The 22,232-nt window shown below is 43.8% G+C and overlaps 1 protein-coding gene across 1 annotated transcript in view; it reads left to right on the top strand.

Moving 5' to 3' along the window:
- Positions 1-210: 210 nt before the first annotated feature.
- Positions 211-22,232, top strand: part of insc (INSC spindle orientation adaptor protein) — a 216,735-nt gene continuing 194,713 nt past the window's right edge. The window contains exon 1 of the mRNA XM_033038498.1: positions 211-282. Within this exon, the coding sequence (XP_032894389.1) occupies positions 230-282 (53 nt within the window). The 5' untranslated portion in view covers positions 211-229. The remainder of the gene's footprint in view (positions 283-22,232) is intronic.

Below are 22,232 nucleotides of genomic sequence, written 5' to 3'. Positions count from 1 at the left end.
CAACAGGGCAGGGCAGTGGTTTAGCAGGTAAAAATCCCCAACAGAAGATGCTTTTATTCTTAGACCTTTACATTACAATAATATAATTTATTATAACTGCAAGCACGCAATAACGTTAAGTAGTCGACTACCACAGGTGAAGTGCAGGTGATTAGCTGTGATCATGAAGCTGGTGATAATGACATTTAAACCATTCTGTTTTAGGTCCTGCTGTGGCCGAGTGTTAAACATGGCTTCGGGAGGCAGGGATTTTCTTGAATCTCTCTCGTCATCCATCCAGCGGTAAGTGCTGGGCTCATTTGATTAATTAATTGCTTTGATATATAACAAGTTGTGAGCTGAAAATGGATTCTGATGCAATATCAGAGAAAGAGCTTTGGTGGCAGTGTGCCGGGAAAGCGCTGACATCAGCACTATTAGATGCAGGCCGAGACATCCAGGCAGATTGAAGGATTGTGACCTTAGCTTGACAGAAAATGCTGCTCTGTAAATTTTGAGCTTAAACTCCTAATCGGACACTAACTGTTCCGTTGAACAAATTATTTTCTTAATAACTGTAACTAAAAGCATAGTTAACTTTAAAAAATATATAAAATTGTTTTTTGCCAATGCTGTTAGGCAAAACTGAATTCTGCCATTCAGGACAAAATTAATTGTATCTAACATTGATCAATTGTTGGCTGGGGCTGATGCTGCATCTTTTCAATCCCATTGTGTCATGTGGCTGTCATTAAATAATGTTGTTGGAGTTATTTGCCTGTGTATAGCTTAGTCTAGATCAGAGATACAGCAGGGAAACAGGCCCTTCGTCCCACCGATTACACGCCAACCAATGATCACCCATTCACACTAGTGTTATGTTATCCCACTTTCTCACCTGCTCCCTGGCCCCATAACAGAAGCATCCACGTGGTGGGCTGGTAACTGGAGGTATCCTGAGCTAATTCTGCTACCACCATCATCTATTGCGACAAGTGATGGCTTCCACTCATTGTGACCGGAAGCTTTTCAGGACGGACGATACCAGCGAGGCCAACATATGTCAAGTCAAGTCTAGTTTATTCGTCACATACACATATGAGATGTGCAGTGAAATGAAAAGTGGCAATGCTCGCGGACTTTGTGCAAAAAGACAACCAAACAAACTATAAACACACTCATAAACGCACACATATTCTTTTACATATAAAATATTGGAAGGAAAAAGTTCAGTAAAGTTAGTCCCTGGTGAGATTTACAGTCCGAATGGCCTCTGGGAAGAAACTCCTTCTCAACCTCTCTGTTCTCACAGCATGGCAACGGAGGCGTTTGCCTGACCGTAGCAGCTGGAACAGTCCGTTGCATGGGTGGAAGCGGTCTCCCATGATTTTATTGGCTCTGGAGTTGCACCTCCTGATGTATAGTTCCTGCAGGGGGGCAAGTGAAGTTACCATAGTGCGTTCGGCCGAACGCACTACTCTCTGCAGAGCCTTCTTGTCCTGGGCAGAGCAATTCCCAAACCAGATGGTAATATTTCCGGACAAGATGCTTTCCACAGCCGTTGAGTAGAAGCACTGGAGGATCCTCGGAGACACTCTGAATTTCCTCAATTGCCTGAGGTGGTAAAGGCGCTGCCTTGCCTTACTCACGAGTGCTGCGGCTTGTGATGTCCATGTCATATCCTCAGAGATGTGGACTCCCAGATATTTAAAACAGTTCACCCTATCCACAGGAACAAGATGGACACGAAAAAAAGAAGTAGATCCACTCCCTACACACTAGTTTAGGGCAGTTTGCAGAGGGCCAATTCACCCTCAAACCCGCACATCTTTGGGATGCGGGAGGAAACCGGAGGAAACCCACGCAGCCACAGGAAGAATATCCAACTCCACACCCGAGGTCAGAATCGAACACAGGTCTCCGGCGCTTTGAGGCAGAGTGGATGAGGAAGTGGGATAACATGGCACCAGTGTGAATGGGTGGTCGGCGTGGACTCGATGAGCCGACGAGCTTGTTCCCGTGCTGTATCTCTAAATTAAACCCAAACTAGCGAATCTACAATGCGTAACCATCAAGTCATAAAAGTTCAAACCTGTTTGTTAGTGCCAAATGGAACCAATGAAACCATATTTCATAAACTGAGCATGATATACGTTACAGTGTTGAAAACTAACCTAAGACAAATTCACAAGCAGTGTACTGTTAAGGCCCAATTTCTTTACCATTACTTTTGCCGGAAATTCATCTAAATCTCATTTGATACGGAGATTGCATGATGTAATTCTCAATTTTAAACTTGAATCTTCACTTTGCATCAGAAATAATTACACCAAGTTCTCCACTGCCGATAGATGTATCTGAATTTGGGTATCAGCATCCAATACAAAGTTTTTGTATCTCAAAGAAAGTCGTTGTTTGAAATTTACCATGTACTTGCTCCATTTATTTCAGTAGGGCCAGTTTACCTTTAGACATTTTACATTAGACTTTTGAGGTAAAGCGTGGAAGTAGGCTCTTCGGCCTACCAACTCTATTCCGATTAGTGATCGCCTTGTACACTAGCACTATCCGACACACCAGGGACACTTTATCCTTCAAACCCGCACGTCATTGGAATGTGGAAGGAAACCGGAGCACCTGGAGATAAACCACGCAGTCACAGGGATAACGTGCAAACTCTGTACAGACAGCACACATGGTCAGGATTAAACCCTGCTGCTGTAAGGCAGCAACTCTACCAGTGTGCCACTGTGCGTCCCTCTAGTTATAGAATATATCTGCAGTAGATAGCTCACACAGAGTCCAGATGAGCATTTAACATGAACACATCAACTGGTGCCTCTGTGACAATCCTTCTAGTTGATGAGTAAGTTGGTATTTCAATGCCCTTAAAAACAATGTTATTTTGTTCATTTGTATTTAAAAGTGCTGATATAAAATTAGAATCCCAAATGAGATGTCTGCTAACTTGTTTACTTGAAGTTTGCTGCACAGATTAATGACTTTCATTTAATTACTTTAATTTTTTATCTAATGTGATGTAACATTTCTGTTTGCCTTGGAAATTCACATGTATTGTCCATGATGTTTCAGTCTTGTGATATGTTGTGATCAGTATCTGGTCAAACAGAAGTGATAGAGCTTCTGCTTTACAGCGCTAGAGACACGGGTTCGTTCCTGACTATGCGTGCTGTCTGTACGGAGTTTGTTCGTTCTCCCCGTGACCTGTGTGGGTTTTCTTCAGTATCCAACCACGCTCTAAAGACGTACAGGTTTGTAGGTTAATTGGCTTGGTATAAATGTAAAAAATATGGTTCCAAGTGTGTGTACGGTACTGTTAGTGTGAGAAACATAGAAATATAGAAACATAGAAAATAGGTGCTGGAGTAGGCCATTTGGCCCTTCGAGCCAGAACCACCATTCAATATGATCATGGCTGATCATCCAAAATCAGTACCCCGTTCTGGCTTTTTCCCCATATCCCTTGATTCCCTTAGTTCTAAGAGCTAAATCTGACTCCCTCTTCAAAACATCCAGTGAATTATCCTCCACTGCCTTCTGTGGCAGATAATTCCACAGATTCACAACTCTCTAGGTGAAAGGTTTCCCCCAATAACATATGCTCTAATTTTGCACACTAATCTCCTTTGTGGGACCTTGTCAAAGGCGTTTTTGAAAGTTAAGATAAACCACATCCACTGGGTCCCCATTATCCATTCTCAATCCCACTAGTTACATCCTCAAAACATTCCAGGAGAATAGTCAAGCATGATTTCCCCTTCATAAATCCGTGGTGACTTTGACCAATCCCGTCACTGCTTTCCAAATGCGCTGCTATAACATCTTTAATAATCGACTCCAGCATCTTCCCCACTACCGATGTAAGGCTGACTGGTCTATATTTTCACGTTTTCTCTCTCCCTCCTTGCTTAATAATAATAATAATAATAATATATTTTATTGTCATTGCACGTCAGTGCAACGAGATTTAGTATGCAGCTCCAACCGATGAAAAAGAAAAGTAAAATAAATAAATAAGCTGTGTGTCATGACCATCCGAGGGAGACAGTCCAGGGGGGTTGGGGGGCACTCAGCAGGGCCGGTTCAGAGCCGCTATAGCTCTGGGAATAAAGCTGTTTCTGAGTCTGGAGGTACGGGCGTAGAAGGCCTTGTAACGTCTGCCGGAGGGAAGTAGTTCAAACAGTCTGTTACAGGGGTGTGATGAGTCTTTATGGATGCTGACGGCCTTCCTGAGGCACCGTGTGTGGTAGATGCCCTCCAAGGCTGGTAGCTTTGGAGTGGCATCTTAACTTAAAAAGTGGAGTTACATTAGCTACCCTCCAGTCCATAGGAACTGATCCAGTCTATAGAACATTGGAAAATGATCACCAATGCATCCACGATTTCTAGGGCCACCTCCTTGAGTTCTCAGCGTTGCAGACCTTCAGGCCCTGGGGATTTATCTGCCTTCTGTCCCAACAGTTTACCTAACACCAGTTTCTGACTAATGTGGATTCCCTTCAGTTCCTCCCTCCCACTAGATCCTCGGTCCCCTAATATTTATGGGGGGTTGCCTGTGTCTTCCTTAGTGGAGACAGAACCAAAGTACTCGTTTAACTGTTCTGCCATTTCCTTGTTTCCAATTATAAATGCACCTGTCTCTGACTGTAAGGGACCTACATTCATCTTCACTAATCTTTTCCTTTTTACATACCTATAGAAATGTTTACAGTCATTTTTATATTTCCCGCAAGCTTTCTTTCGTGCTATTTTCCCCCCCTCTAAATTAGAAAATAGACAATAGACAATAGGTGCAGGAGTAGGCCATTTGGCCCTTTGAGCCAGCACTGCCATTCACTGTGATCATGGCTGATAATCCACAATCAGTACCCCGTTCCTGCCTTCTCCCCATATCCCCTGACTCCGCTATCTTTAAGAGCTCTATCCAACTATTGAAAGCATTCGGAGATTCGGCCTCCACTACCTTCTGAGGCAGAGAATTCCACCGATTCACAACTGGGTGAAAAGGTTTCTCCTCATCTCTGTTCTAAATGGTCTACTCCTTATTCTTAAACTGTGGCCCCTGGTTCTGGACTTCCCCAATATCGGGAATATGTTTCCTGCCTCTAGCGTGTCCAATCCCTTAATAATCTTATATTTTCAATAAGCACCCTCTCATCCTTCTAAATTCCAGCGTATACAAGCCCAGTCGCTCCATTCTTTCAACATATGACAGTCCAGCTATCCCGGGAATTAACCTTGTAAACCTACGCTGCACTCCCTTAATAGCAAGAATGTCCTTCCTCAAATTTGGAGACCAAAACTGCCCACAATACTCGAGGTGTGGTCTCACCAGGGTCCTGTACAACTGCAGAAGGACTTATTTGCTCCTATACTCGACTCCTCTTGTTATGAAGGCCAACATGCCATTAGCTTTCATCACTGCCTGCCGTACCTGCCTGCCGTAGCTGCACGCTTACTTTCAGTGACTGATGAACAAGGACCCCCAGATCTCGTTGTACTTCCCCTTTTCCTAACTTGACACCATTCAGATAATAATCTGTTTTCCTGTTCTTGCCACCAAAGTGGATAACCTCACATTTATCCACATTAAACTGCATCTGCCATGCATCTGCCAACTCACCCAACCTGTCCAAGTTACTCTGCATCCTCATAGCATCCTCCTCACTGTTCACACTGCCACACAGCTTTGTGTCATCTGCAAATTTGCTAATGTTACTTTTGATCCCTTCATCTAAATCATTAATGTATATTATAAATAGCTGCGGTCCCAGCACCGAGCCTTGAGGTTCCCCAGTAGTCACTGCCTGCCATTCTGAAAGGGACCCGTTAATCCCTACTCTTTGTTTCCTGTCTGTCAACCAATTTTCTATCCATGTCAGTACTCTACCCGCCACCCCTTTGTCCTCCTCTGTTGAGTTCTAAATTTCTCCCAGTCCTCTGCTGCTTCCTCTGGCCAATTTATATGCCTCTTCCTTGGTTTTAACACTATCTTTAACTTTCCACGTCAGCCACAGTTGAGCCGCCTTCCCAGTATTATTTTTTCGCCAGACAGGGATGAACAATTTCTGGAGTTCACCCATGCGGTCTTTAATTCTTTGCCATTGCATCTTCACTGTCAACCCTTTAAGTATAATTTGCCAGTCTATCCGAGCCAATTCCCGTCTCATACCTTTAGAGTCTCCTTAATTCAAGTTCAGGACCCTAGTCTCTGAATTAACAGTGTCACCCTCCATCCTAATGCAGAATTCCACCATATTATGGTAACTTTTGCCCAAGGGGCCTTGCACACCAAGATCGCTAACTAATCCTTCCTCATTACACAATACCCAGTCTAGGATGACCTGCCCTCAAGTCGGTTCCTCTACATATTTGTTTAAAGACCCATCCTATATACATTCCAGGAAATCCTCCTCCTCAGCACTGTTACCAATTTGGTTTGCCTCATCTATATGTAGATTAAAGTCACCCATGATAACTGTGAGGTAGTGTTATTGTGCGGGGATCATTTGTTGGTGCGGAGTAGGTAGGTAGGCCAAAGGGCCTTTTTCCATGCTGTATCTCTAAAACTATAGAAGTATGACTTTTGAATGATTGATTGAAAGATACTACATGGAAGTAGGCCCTTCGGCCCACCGAGTCCATGCCGACCATCGATCACTCGTTCACACTAGTTCTATTTTATCCCACTTACTCATCCACTCCCTACACACCAGGGGGCAATTTACAGAGGGCCGATTAACCTACAAACCCATATAACCATATAATAATTACAGCACGGAAACAGGCCATCTCGGCCCTTCTAGTCCGTGCCGAACACTTACTCTCACCTGCACTCAGACCATAACCCTCCATTCCTTTCCCGTCCGTATACCTATCCAATTTAAATGATAAAAGCGAACCTGCCTTCACCACTTCCACTGGAAGCTCATTCCACACAGCTACCACTCTCTTAGTAAAGAAGTTTCCCCTCATGTTACCCCTTAACGTTTGTCCCTTAATTCTCTAATCATGTCCTCTTGTTTGAATCTTCCCTACTCATATTTGGGATGTGGGAGGAAACTGGAGCACCCGGAGGAAACCCATGCGGTCACGTGGAACGTGCAAACACCACACAGAGGTCAGGATTGAACCCAGGTTTCTGGCAGTGTTTATAAACTAGATTTTGTGCTTCTGTTTGGGATTCAGGTGCATTTTCACGCTTTCAGAAGGTGGTTTGAGAAGCACCACATTAACCAGGCCTATTGTGGGGCAAAACTTTAATTATATTTGGCATCATATTAATCAATTAATTAATTATATTAACTATAATTAACAATTAACTATATTATGGACTCAAGGTCCAGACAAGGGGCAACATTACATAAAAATGCATTGCATATTAAAAAATATCATAAAGTACATATCAAATCTTAGTATATCACTTATAAAAGCATCATAAATTATATTTTTTTTAAACACAATACATGAGTTAAAAATCCATGAATATATATAAATGAGCGGAATTCAGCTTCCAGCATCTACCCTTCAGATCTCTCTAAATCTAGATATCTAAGGCTGGTAAGCATCACCAATCAGGCTCAACATACCGATCTGATTGTGCTCGGGAACATTGCTCTCTTGGACGGTTGCTTCTTTGCAAAAGATTACCAAGATTAGTGTCTGCATTTCTTGGTGTGTCCATTTTCCAGCTTAACGAAGGTTTTTCCTTTGTTTCCTGATGCATTGATTTAGCCCATTTGTAGGATGGAACTGCAGATGCAGATAGACACAAAATGCTGGAGTAACTCGGCGGGACAGACAGCATCTCTGGAGAGAAGGAATGGGTGACATTTGAAAGAGAGTCTCGACCCGAAACGTCACCCATTCCTTCTCTCCAGAGATGTTGCCTGTCCCATTGAGTTACTCCAGCATTTTGTGTCTATCTTTGGATTTAGCTTCCACCGAGCTGACCATTTTAAAACAAGCTTTAAAAAAAAAATTTGATCCTCAGCCAAATACTTTTCGAGTATTAGATTTCCAGGGAACTTTGCCCATTTTGTGAACTTCAGGTATCAGTAAAAGGTAATTGGATATTGTATACTAATTCCTGCCCTTCAACTCTGTAGATACTTAGAATGGACATGGAGACAGATCCTGTCTATGAAATAACATCAAATAGTTTTTAACCTGTAGTTCATCTGCATCGCAACACAATTTTGTTGACAGCATCTCATGAACCCCCACACTCTGTTACTTAGAAGGTTGCATGGGAATGTCATCTCCTGCAGATTAATTTTGACTTGCACCCTCTCCTCATCTGTACAGTTTAGGCTTATTGAGGTACAGTGAAAAGCTTTGTTTGACATGCTGCCCAAACAGATCGGATCTACCATACATAGATACAATCAGTTCAAAATTAAGTACAATAGCTAAAGTAAGCGGGAGGTTGCACAGTGCCGAATATAATTCTCAGAATTGTAGTGCATCAGTTCCAGAGAAGAAAGTTCAGAGTATAGAAGTTGGGAGGTCATGTTGCAGTTGTATAAGACGTTGGTGAGACCATATTTAGAATATTGTGTTCAGTTTTGGGCACCATGTTGGAGGCAAGATATTGTCAAGCTTGAAAGTGTTCAGAAAAGATTTACGAGGATGTTGCCTGGACTAGAAGGTGTGAGCTATAGGGAGAGGTTGAGTAGGCTGGGGGTCTTTTCCATGGAGCGCAGGAGAATGAGGGGGATCTCATAGAGATGTACAAAATCATGAGAGGAATAGATGCACAGAGTCTCTTGCCCAGGGTAGGGGAATCGAGGACCAGAGGACATGGGTTCAACGTGAAGGGGAAAAGATTTAATAGGAATCTGAGGGGGAACATTTTCTTACAAAGGGTGGTGGGTGTATGGAACAAGCTGCCAGAGGAGGTAGTCGAGGCTGGGACTATCCCATTGTTTAAGGTACATGGATAGGACAGGTTTGGAGGGATATGGAGCAGGCAAGTGGAACTAGTGTAGCTGGGACATTGTTGGCCGGTGTGGGCAAAATGGGCTGAAGGGCCTGTTTACACACTGTTTCACTCTATGACTCTATGACTCCTCAATGGGGTGGAGGTGAATCGAACAGTACCCTACACAATACCTCTGCTGCAGGGTCCAAATCCTGGAATCACTTCCAACGCTTGTACCAGAGAGATGACAGCAGTTTAAGAAGGCGATCACCACCATCGTTTCAATGGCAATTAAGGATCGACAATAGACGTTGGTAGCAATGAAGTTGAATGAAGATGAATGAAGATGAATGAAGATGAATGAAGATGAATGAAAAACGCCTTTAAATTTGGATATGAACTAAAACTAACTTTGGTCATTTTATTCAATATTCAGAGGTCACCCATTAAATATAAAAGAAATAATTCATATTCCAGAGATGATTATTTTCTAAGGGTTTGATAAGAAGGATTTTCTTCATGCTTGGAACTGGAGCATCAGGCCATCTAAAGGAACCAAAGTGCTGGAGTAACTCAACAGATCAGGCAGCGTCTCTGGAGAACATGGATGGGTGACGTTTCAGGACAGGACTCTTCTTCAGAGAGAAACATAGAAACATAGAAAAATAGGTTCAAGAGTAGGCCATTCAGCCCTTCGACCCAGCACCGCCATTCAATATGATCATTTAATATCAGTACCCTTTTCCGGTTTTCTCCCCATATCCCTTGATTCCTTTAGCCCTAAGAGCTAAATCTATCTCTCTTGAAAACATCCAGTGAATTGGCCTCCACTGCCTTCTGTGGCAGAGAATTCCACAGATTCACAACTCTCTGGGTGAAAAGGTTTTCCTCATCTCAGTCCTAATGGCCTATCCGCTAATTTTAAACTGTCACCCCTGGTTCTGGACTCCCCCAACACCGGGAAATTTTTTCCTGCATCTGGCCTGTCCAATCCTTTAAGAATTTAAAATGTTTCTATAAGACACCCTCTCATCCTTCTAAATTCCAGTGAATACAAGCCAAGTCGACCCATTCTTTCGGCATGTCAGTCCCACCATCCCGGGAATTAACTTGGTGAACTCCTTCAATAGCAAAAATGTCCTTCCTCAAATTAAGAGACCCAAATTGCACAGGTGCGGTCTCAGCAGGGCCCTGTACAACTGCAGTAGGTCCTTTATACTCATATCCTCTCGCAATGAAGGCCAACATGGCATTAGCTTTCGTCACTGCCTGCTCTGCCTGCATACTTACTTTCAGTTACTGGTTTACAAGCACATCCAGGTCTCGTTACACCTCCCCTTTTCCTAATCTGACCATTCAGATAATAATCTGCCTTCCTGTTCTTGCCACCAAAGTGGATAACCACACATTTATCCACATTATACTGCATCTGCCATGCATGTGCCCACTCACCCAACCTATCCAAGTCACCTTGCAGCCTCATAGCATCCTCCTCGCAGCTCACACTGCCACCCAGCTTTGTGTCATTCGCAAACGTAGAGATGTTACATTTAATTCCCTCGTCTAAATTGTTAATGCTATATATTGTAAATAACTGGGATCCCAGCACTGAGCCTTGAGGCACCCCACTAGTCACTGCCTGCCATTCTGAAGAGGACCCGTTAATTCCTACTTTTTGCTTCCTGCCTGCCAACCAGTTCTCTAACAATGTCAATACCCTGCCCCCAATATCATGTGCTCTAATTTTGCCCACTAATCACTTAAGTTTCAAGATGGCGGATGTGCGGGAGTGGGCGCCGTCTGTGTATGGCAGCCTGCCCGCAGTCCGTCTCTACACCTTTTTTTAAATTTTATTTTATTTTGTTCTGTTAAAAAATGTTAGTGGAGGTCTTCTATGTGGGGGGTGGGGGTGGGGAAGGGGGAACCTTTATTTCTTAGTCCCCTACCTGGTCGGAGAGGCAGCATCCCTCCAAGCTGCTTCTTCGCCCCGTCCTCGCGGCCTACCATCGAAAATGGAGCGGCGTTTCCTGTCGGGACCGGCCGGGACTACAGCTTCGGCGGCGGCGGTGCAGCGCTGGGATACCAACAGGGAGCGGGCGATGCCTTACCGGGTCGCCGTGCGGTAAGCTCCGGAGCGCTGTGGCCGTCGATCCCAACATCGCGGAGCTGGGACTGCGGGCGTCCGGCCGTGGGCAGCGCTGAATTTGGAGGGCCGCAGAGCCAGAGATTGAGTTCGCCGGGGTCGGAGCTCCAACTGGCGCGTCCTGAGGGCTACGAGTGCCCCGGTCTCCGGGGAGGAGACAGCCGCTCCAGACTTTTCCAAGCCGCTGAGGAATGTTTCATTCGACGCCGAAGTTCCATCTTCATGGGAAGAGGGCTCTGAAAATCATCGGACTGGCTGCAAGGCCACAAATGGGCCCCGACCTCGGTTGTTTCACAGAGGAAGAGGACTTAACTTTCTGGTGCCTTTCCCCACAGTGGAAAGTTTTGATTCTGCTGTGGGGGGACGTTTGTGTTGAACGTGTCCATTTTATTCATTTTTTTAAAAACCTTTTTCTATGTTTTGTATGGAAAATTATTATTTAATTTATGTAAAGCACTTTGGTGTCAATGCGAGTTGACTTAAAACGTGCTGTATAAATAAAACTTACTACTACTACTACTAAAGTGGGACCTCGTCAAAGGCTTTTTGAAAGTCCAGATACACCACATCCATTTTCCATTCTACTTGCTACATTCACAAAAAATTCCCCTTCATAAATCCATGCAGACTTTGACCGACCCAGTCACTGCTGTACAAATGAGCTGCTATTATATCTTTAACAATCGACTCAAGCATCATCCCCAATTAGAGCACATGTATGGCTAACTTGTCTATAATTCCTCGTTTTCTCTCTCCCTCCTTTCTTAAAAAGTGGAGTTACATTAGCTACCCTCCAGTCCACAGGAACTGATCCAGAGTCGATAGAACATTGCAAAATGATCACCAATGCATCCATGATTTCTAGGGCCACCTTGAGTACTCTGGGATGCAGACCATCAGGCCCTGGGGATTTATCTGCCTTCTCAACAGGAGGAGTCTCAATAGGAGCAATAATGGTTCTTGAAGAATTCTGAAATACCTTCTTCAGACCCAGAACGTCACCTGTCCATGTTCTCCAGAGATGCTACCTGACCTGCTGACTTACTCCAGCACTTTGTGCCCTTTTATCTATTAACCGGCATCTGCAGTTCTTTGTTTATATAAATTGGAAAGCAATCTATTGCCAGTTGAAACATGCACTTGAGAGTAGAATTTGCAAAGCTGGAGACAAGCTATCCATCAGTTTTAAGAGGTAACAAGACCATATTTCCTACTGAGGCAGTAGATTAGTTAACCAGCCAGACTTTGCTGGCAGCACTAGTCAGACAGTTCTCATTATTGTTGTCAATGACAACAACATGGAATCTCATGCAGTCACTGACATTTAAAATGTATCTACCTAGTGAATGTTACATTCTGATTACTTGCTGCTGTTGATAATATGGTCGGCACAGTGGTAAAGTTGCTGTCTCACAGCGCCAGAGACCTGGGTACAATCATGAGCTCGGTGCTGTCTGTGTGGAGTTTGCTTGTTCTCCCTGTGACTGAGTGGGTTTCCTCCTGTTTCCTCCCACATCCCAAGGACGTGTGGGGTTATAGTTTAATTGTCCGCTGTAAATGGCCCCAAGAGTGTAGGTAGTGGATGAGAAAGTGGGATGACAGGACCCTCTGTGAACAGGCCATCAATGGTCAGTACGGACTGGGTGGGCCGAAGGGCCTATTCCCAGGCTGTATGTCTGGAAATATTAAAGCAACATTTGCAGAACAATGGGCACCTTATGAGTAGCCGGGGATCGCTGGTCGGTGCGGACTCGCTGGGCCGAAGGGCCTGTCTCCGCCCTGTATCTCTAAAACTAAAAAATCTATAAAATAAAGCATATTACGAAGAACAATTGTTTGGCCATTAAACAAGGTAATATTTTGTCACCGTTTCTGTGCCCATTTAAAGTAGGACAGAAATTTCTAGAATTGAGAATTCATCTTCTTCTCAGATGCTTTGTCATTTAACAGTGTGAAGCATAAATTAAAAGTGGGAGTAGTTACTAAGATAAACAGATAGCAAAATTCAGCCTACATTTTTCAATCTTGTAAACTCTTCAAATTTGTCCTTATCACCCTCCCCCTTCCTCAATAAAAGCTATGCAATTTCTCTGTCCCTACAAAGATCTAAACTCTTTTATGAGTGGCTTTTCCTATAGGCATTGCTACTGTTTAGGTGGTGGAGGACATGAAGGACTAATCTGAGGCTGGGTTAGGGGTCGGAGGTGAGATGAGGAGGATGATACTGGAGAAGGAGGATGAGGAGGGGTGGGATGGGCGGAGGATGCAGGCAATGGTTCAACTACAGATGTCGGGCTGCGGTAATGGGGACAAACTCTTCCTGTGGAGATGGGGGGGAAGGTTGGAGAGTTCAGCTGTGGACTTGAATGTAGATGAGTGGACAGAGATGGCTTGACTGTGGGGCAGGGTCGGCTGCTCGACTTGTTGTTGGCCAGAGGTGTTGGTCAGATTATGGGACGGCACAGTGGTGCAGCGGTAGAGTTGCTGCCTTACAGCGCCAGAGACCTGGGTTTGATCCTTACTATGGATGCTGTATGTACAGTTTGTACATTATCAGGTAGATTAGACCTGAAAGCTGAAGCAATCCATGTAGCTGGACAAGTCTGCGCCCTTGGCTCACCAGCAGTGGTCCAGATATGGACACACCCTTCACTAACGCATCAGTCCTTCACAGAGAGACGAGAGAGACTGCAGACTCTGGAATCTGGAGCTAAAACTGAACAGATGGAGGAACTCAACGGGTCAGGCAGCATCTGTGGAGGGAAATGGATGGTTGATGTTTCAGATCAGGACCTTTCATCTGGACACAGATGCTGCCTGATCCACTGAGTTCCTCCATTTGCTTCGGATAAGAACTGCTTCAGTTTTCATGGCCGGTATCATCGCTGGGCCTTCCTACAAGTGGCATCAATACCAGTTCACTGTTTGTTCATAGATGGTCCACATATAGAAGCAGTCAGACAGAGTGGAAACTGGCTCTTCGTCTGACCACAATGTCCCATCTAGGCTAGTCACATCTGCTTGCGATTATGGGCTAGTTTAGTTTATTGTCACCTGTACCAAGGTACAGTGAGAAGCTTTTGTTGCGTGCTATTCACAGTGGAAAGACAATACATGATTACAATCAAGCCATTTGCAGTGTTTAGATACATGATAAGGGAATAACGTTTAGTGCAAGGTAAAGCCAGCAAAGTTCGTTCAAGGATAGTCTGAGGGTCACCAATGTGGTAGATAGTAGTTCAGGACTGCTCTCTGATTGTGGTAGGATGAGTCAGTTACCTGTTAACAGCTGGGAAGAAACTGTCTCTGAATCTGGAGGTGTGCATTTTATGCTTCTATACATTTTGCCAGATGGGAGAAGGGAGTAGTTCTGAAGCTTTTTGTGTTTAGGCCAGTCCTGTACTAATCTACAGGCCCCCAGCAGTAGCCTGGACATAGGGCGCAAGTTGAATCAGGAGTTAAAATTGGCATGTAGTAAAAGTAATGCTGTGGTTGTTATGGGAGATTTCAACATGAGGTAGACTGGGAAAATCAGGTTGGTGCTGGACCCCAAGAAAGGGACTTTGTAGAATGCCTTCGTGATGGATTCTTTGAACAACTTGTATTGGAGCCTACCAGGGAGAAGGCAATTATGGGTTTAGTGTTATGTAATGAACCGGATTTGATAAAGGACCTCGAGGTTAATGAGCCATTAGGAGGCAGTGACCATAACATGCTCAGGTATAATCTACAATTGGAGAGGGAGAAGAGTAGATCGGAGGTGTTAGTGTTTCAGTTGAATAAAGGGGACTATGGGGCCATGAGGGAGGAGCTGGCCAAAGTTGACTGGAAAGATACACTAGCAGGGATGACAGTGGAACAAAAATGGCAGGTATCTCTAGGAATAATACAGAAGGTGCAGGATCAGTTCATTCAGAGGAGGAAGAAAGATTCCAAGGGGAGAAAGGGACGACTATGGCTGAGAAGGGACGTCAGGGACAGTATAAAAATTAAAGCGAAGAAGTACAACGTAGCAAAGATGAGCGAGAAGCAAGAGGATTGGGTAATGTTTAAAGAACAACAGAAGATAACTAAAAAGACAATATGGGGAGAAAAGATGAGGTACGAAGGTAAGCTAGCCAAGAATATAAAGCAGGATAGTAAAAGCTTCTTTAGGTATGTGAAGAGGAAAAATTAGTTAAGACCAAAGTTGGACCATTGAAGGCCGAAAAAAGGTGAATTTATTATGGGGAACAAGGAAATGGCAGATGAATTGAACAGGTAATTTGGATCTGTCTTCACTAAGGAGGACACAACAATCTTCCTGATATAGTAGTGGCCAGAGGATCTGGGGTGACAGAGGAACTGAAGGAAATCCAGATCCCGTTGTACTTTTCCTTTTCCCAGAATGGCAGGCAGTGACTAGTGGGGTGCCACAAGGTTCAGTGCTGGGACCGCAGCTATTTACAATATACATCAATGATTTGGATGAAGCGATTCAAAGTAACATTAGCAAATTTGCAGATGACACAAAGCTGGGTGGCAGTGTGAACTGTGAGGAGGATGCTATGAGTATGCAGGGTGACTTGGACAGGTTGGGGGAGTGGGCAGATGCATGGCAGATGAAGTTTAATGTGGATAAATGTGAGGTTAACCACTTTGGTAGCAAAAACAGGAAGGCAGATTTCTATCTAAATGGCGTCGTTGGGAAAAGGAAAAGTACAACGGGATCTGGGGGTCCTTGTACATCAGTCTATGAAAGTAAGCATGCAGGTTCAGCAGGCAGTGAAGAAATCAAATGGCATGTTGGCCTTTATAACAAGAGGAATCGAATATAGGAGCAAAGAGGTCCTTCTGCAGTTGTACAGAGCCCTAGTGAGACCACACCTGGAGTATTGTGTGCAGTTTTGGTCCCCTAATTTGAGGAAGGGCATTCTTGCTATTGAGGGAGTGCAGCGTAGGTTTGCAAGGTTAATTCCCGGGATGGCGAGGCTGTCACATGCTGAGAGAATGGAGCAGCTGGGCTTGTACACTCTAGAGTATAGAAGGATGAGAGGAGATCTCATTGAAATATAAGACTGTTAAGGGCTTGGACACGCTAAAGGCAGGAAACATGTTCCCGATGTTGGGGGAGGCCAGAACCAGGGGCCACAGTTTAAGAAGAAGGAGTAAGCCCTTTAGAACGGAGACGAGGAAACTCTTTTTCTCACAGAGAGTGGTGAGTCTATGGAATTCTCTGCCTCAGAGGGCGGTGGAGGCAGGTTCTCTGGATGCTTTCAAGAGAGAGCTAGATAGGGCTCTTAAAAATAGCAGAGTCAGGGGATATGGGGAGAAGGCAGGAACGGGGTACTGATTGGAGATGATCAGCCATGATCACATTGAATGGCGGTGCTGGCTCGAAGGGCTGAATGGCCTACTCCTGCACCTATTGTCTATTGTCTATTGTATTGTGGACATCAGGCTCTTTGCTTGCTTATAAGAGGGGCTTTGTGTACTTAGTACAAGGAAGGGCTTCAGGATGCTGTTGCTTTCATTGAGGGTGGAACACTTGTCATGTCCGTCTCCTTCCAGTCTAAAATAAATAAGCAGTTGAATTTCTGGACCATTGTGATCTAGAAATAGATGATTCTGTTTGCAGTGTAGGAAGGAACTGCAGATGGTGATTTACACTGAAGATAGACACAAAATACTGGAGTAACTCAGGGGGGCAGGCAGCATCTCTGGATATAAGGAATGGGTGACATTTTGGGTCAAGACCCGTCTTCAGATTCAGTGGGGTATTGCAGTGTCTGGATTGAAACCCACCTGCCAAACCAAAGGCTACATTTGTAAAGGAGGTGATACTCCACTTCTGAATCTCATCATCCCTTTATTTACAAAGTTCACAGCAATTCTTATAGCTTTAAAGAAAATCGGTGTAAACTTATTTCTGTAACTTATCTTGTGAATATAGAAATATGAAATGTGGAAAGGTGAATCCATTTTATATTACATTTGAAGCCATGTATCTACTTTAACATTTAGAATTTGATTTAAATGTTATAGTCAGTGTGCAATAGATTGCAGGGGATTTGTTTGCCAGGCATTATCGAATGAATTGTTTCAGACTCTTGCGGCACTAAAATTGATATTTGCAATTGTGAAGATTCACTGAGGGCCAGTTAACGACATTATCAGTTCAGTGAGGCAACAATTTACGGTGAGACGGTGAAATATAATTTATCCAAGCTGAATATTAAGGTTGAAATGTATTGAAGGGCAAGTAATGTATTGTCTGAAACTTTGCAAGTTAGGCTTCATTTCTTCAGTCGGGTTTCAAGGGCGGGCACAGTGGTGCAACGGTAGAGTTGCTGCCTTACAGCGCAAGACACCAGAGTTCGATCCTGACTATGGGTGCTGATTGTACGGAGTTTGTACGTTCCCCCTGTGACCTGCGTGGCTTTTCTCCGGGCCATCCGGTTTCCTCCCACATTCCAAAGGCGTACAGATTAGGTTAATTGGCTTGGTATAAATGTAAAAATTGTCCCTAGTGTAGGATACTGTTAATGTGCGGGAATCGCTGGTCGGTGCGGACTCGATGGGCCGATGGGCCTGTCTCCGCCCTGTATTTCTAAAATTAAAAAATCTAAAAGCTAAAGCATGTTGCAAAGAATAATAGTTTTGCCATTAAACGAGGTGATATTTTGTCACCGTTTCTGTGCCCATTTAAAATAGGACAGACATTTCTAGAGTTGAGATTTCATTTTCTTCTCTGATGCTTTGTCATTTAACATTGTGAAGCATAAATTGAAAGTGAGAATAGTTACTAAGATAAACAGATAGCAAAATTCATCAATATAGCCCTTTAATCCCACCTTTTTGCAATCTTGTAAACTCTTCAAAATTGTCCTTATCACCCCCCCCCCCCCCTCTTTAAAAGCTATGCAATTTCTATCACCCTACAAACATTTAAAATCTTTTCCACCCTAAGATCTTTGAACAAGTCAGATAACTTTGGATTTATTAAATGGTAGAGCAGGTTTTAGTGTGGCAGCAGAGTGGTGCAGTGGTAGAGTTGCTGCCTCACAGCGCCAGAGACTGGGGTTTGATCCTGACTATGGGTGCTGTCTGTACAGAGTTGCCACTTTCCAAAGATGTACAGGTTTGTCGGTTAATTGGCTTCTGTAAATTATCCCTAGTGTGTTGGATAGAATTAGTATTCAGGTGATCGTTGGTCAGCATGGACTCGCTGGGCTGAAGGGCCTTTTTCCACACTCTATCTCTAAAACTAGTGAAAGACTCCTTTTTTTTGTACATTCATATGTTCCCCTCCACCCTTAAAGCAAGAGCTCTGCTCCTCTTCAATTCTCGTTCTCAATGTTACTGTTCCATCTGTTTTAAACATCTCTTAAGATTTGCACCTCAACTTAAAGCTACTGTATGTCCTCTAGTATTTGATATTTATGTCTTGGGAAAAGGATTCTGCCTACCATTTCTATCATTTGATACATTTCTTTCAGCTCTCCCCTAAATCTTGGGTGTTCCAGAGGAAATAACCCAAGTCTGTACAACTGCTCCTTAAATAACCTCTAATCCAGGCATCATTCTGGTAAACCTCCTCTGCACCCTTTCCAAAGCCTCCACATCCTTCCTGTAATGGGGCGACCAGAACTGCATGAAATATTCTAATTGCAGCCTAACCAAAGTCCTATAAAGCTAAATATATATATATCCTATCGAGCTGCATCATGACTTCCTGACTTGTACTTAATGCCTCGACTGATGAAGGCAAGCATAATCTCTTTACCACTCTATCCACTTTCATTGGCTCTTTTAGGGAGCTATGGATTTGGACCTCAAGAACCTTCTGTAATTAAACTTGCCATGGATACAAGGGTTGGGGTCAATGTGTTTTCTCTTAAGGGCCTGTCCCACTTGGCCATTTTTTCGGCGACTGCCGGCATCATTGGCTGACGTTTCAGGTCACTGAAAAAGCCGCAGCGTGATGGCGTATTGACACGTGGTGTTTCCTCAAGTGTCGCAACATTTTTTTTGTCGCCACTGGATTTTGAAATAGACAATAGACAATAGACAATAGGTGCAGGAGCAGGCCATTTGGCCCTTCGAGCCAGCACCGCCATTCAATGTGATCATGGCTGATCATCCCCAATCAGTACCCCGTTCCTGCCTTCTCCCCATATCCCTTGACTCCGCTATTTTTAAGAGCCCTATCTAGCTCTTTCTTGAAAGCATCCAGAGAACCTGCCTCCACCACCCTCTGAGGCAGAGAATTCCACAGACTCACCACTCTCTGTGAGAAAAAGTGTTTCCTTGTCTCCGTTCTAAATGGCTTACTCCTTATTCTTAAACTGTGGCCCCTGGTTCTGGACTCCTCCAACATCAGGAACATGTTTCCTGCCTCTAGTGTGTTCAAGCCCTTAACAATCTTATATGTTTCAATGAGATTCCCTCTCATCCTTCTAAACTCCAGAGTGTACAAGCCCAGCTGCTCCATTCTCTCAGCATATGACAGTTCCGCCATCCCGGGAACTAACCTTGTAAACCTACGCTGCACTCCCTCAATAGCAAGAATGTCCTTCCTCAAATTAGGGGACCAAAACTGCACACAATACTCCAGGTGTGGTCTCACTAGGGCTCTGTACAACTGCAGAAGGACCTCTTTGCTCCTACATTTGATTCCTCTTGTTATAAATGTTCAAAATCTTTTGGCGACCCTGATATGACGCCAGCAGTCGTCGAAAAAAATCACCAAGTGGGACAGGCCCTTTAGATTTAGGATTTACTTTACTTTCCATTGACGGTTTTGTGATTGACAATAAGGTGTAGCTGAGTTGGCGAAATTAAATGTGGAGTCTGAAACAAACAAAATCGTGAGTCATAAGTGGCCAAAGTTTGAATTAATTTGATGGATAAATTTATCAATGCCCAAGAAGCGGATAGCAAAACCTTGGCAATGCATTGGCATGAATCTCTACAGCTGCGATACCTCCTTCTGCAAACTTAGCAAATTCATGGTAAAATTAGCGTTTGCACAGAAAATATTTATAGAGCTCCACAAATGAGCCATGAATGATACTAAAAGATGGATTTTCTCATTAATACCATCTCTGAGTCACCTTCATTCTAAATGAAATTGAGACTTTGGCCTTAAACCAGATAAATACAAAAGCACAGGGTGTACTTATCAAAGAACGCAGCTCCGACTAAATTGACCTGATTTTGATTTTATTTAAATCTCTGTAAGGTTCATTAATAAACTACTTACAATTTTAATGACATTTTTCATTTTCGTTTGTTCATTCATGTAAGTGACGCTGACCCGGGAAGAATTTATTGCAGGTGAGCAATTATACTTGAGAAGATTGTGATGAGACAGTGAACTGTCTCTGACTCGGTCTGAAGAAGGACACTTTCGCCCATTCCTTCTCTCCAGAGATGCTGCCTGTCCCACTGAGTTGCTCCAGCATTTTGTGTCTATCTTTGGTATGAGCCAGCATCGGTAGTTCCTTTGTACACATCCTTCCACCACATTGTCTGGTGAAGATCCTCCCTTGGGGATGTGCGGCCAGTGAAATGAAGTGGCTCTACGTCAGTGTGATGCATGAGGATCGGCACGGAGGTGATGGGATTCTGTGCTGCTCCAGTCTGTCAGGGTGACCCTGCTTTAAGGGCCTGTCCCACTTATGTGTCCTTGGCACGCAAATTACGCGACCTCGTGGTTGCGTTGAGCCGCGACGGACCCGCGAAGGTCGGGCGCGATTCCATGCGTACACACAGCCGTCTGGAGCACGTGACATCATTTGAAGATGGACACAAAGCTGGAGTAACTCAGCGGGACCGGCAGCATCTCTGGAAAGAAGCAGATTCAGATTCAGATTCAGATTCAACTTGTGAAGATTTCGTGTCGAGACTCTTCTTCAGTCTGAAACGTCATCCATTGCTTCTCTCCAGAGATGCTGGTGGTGTGTCTATGGAACAAGGTACCTGGGGAAGCAGTGGAGGAGGTTATAATTACAATATTTAAGTGTTGTGCCACTGCAAGTAAGAATGTCATTGTTCTCTCTGGGACATATGACAATAAAACACTCTTGATTCTTGACATTTAATAGCACGTTGGGCAGGAACGTGGATGGGAAAGGGTTGGAGGTATTTGGGGACATGCACAGGCAAGGTGGACCTGCTCAGTTAGACATCATGGGGAGTTGGGATGAATGGCCTGCTTCCAAGCTGCATGAGTCTGATATCTGGTTAGACGGAAGCTTGCCTCCCAGACACTTATTCCAGACGTGTTCACCACAGCTGCACCCGAACCATGGTCAGATCATGCAGAAGCTGCATATTTGCTGCACCCATCTAGTTTGAGTAAATATTGAAGGTTTATCCCATTTAAGAATTGCCTTAAGATGTAAAACTTTAGACCTGGCAATATAATTTAGTTCAGTGTTGCTAATCCAATTCACCTACACTGAAGCTGGTGATAATAATATACTGTAATGTTCGGACATAAATAGAGTTGGGAATCTAAGACTTCATTAAAATGATGGTGTGTTAATGGAAATCACTGTCTATACACTCACTGTGTTCACAGCATCTACCTCTCATTGTAGCAGAATAAATCTATTTGTATCAAAGTGATTGGAGTGAAATACAGAATACTCAATGCATTTGACACAAGCACATCCAATCTTAGAGTGTCAATTATATTTTTAATTGACTTAAGAGCTAGTGATGGTGGCTGGTCATTTGGACACATCTAGGTTGGTGGATGATGAGTAAACAACTTCTGTCTACAATATAGAATAGTGCAGTAAAAGAAGGGGCCCTTCGGCCCACAATGTCCATGCCGAACATCACGCCATGATGGTATCCACTATTTAAGGGAAAGCTTTTCATTGTGCATTTGTCCACTTGCCAATAAAGTCAACTCAACTAAACCAACGCTATGAAATTACCATATTCGGATGTAAATTGGACATCTACAGGAAGTATAGACATGAGGCCATTGGAATACTGAGCCACCATCTACACATCAGCATGACAAAGAAGTGACTGAAAAGCCAAAACATGTAGATGGTGGAAATCTTCAATAAAAAATAAAAAATACTGACAACCCACGGCAGGTCAGGCAGCGCCTCTGGAGCAAGAAACAGAGTTTAAGTGCAGGTTTATTATGCCCCTGTCCCACTT

Source organism: Amblyraja radiata, chromosome 20 (assembly GCF_010909765.2).
Source record: "Amblyraja radiata isolate CabotCenter1 chromosome 20, sAmbRad1.1.pri, whole genome shotgun sequence".
NCBI lineage: Eukaryota > Metazoa > Chordata > Chondrichthyes > Rajiformes > Rajidae > Amblyraja > Amblyraja radiata.
The sequence above is the reverse complement of the archived record's forward strand: the minus strand, read 5'-3'. Positions and strand labels throughout refer to the sequence as shown.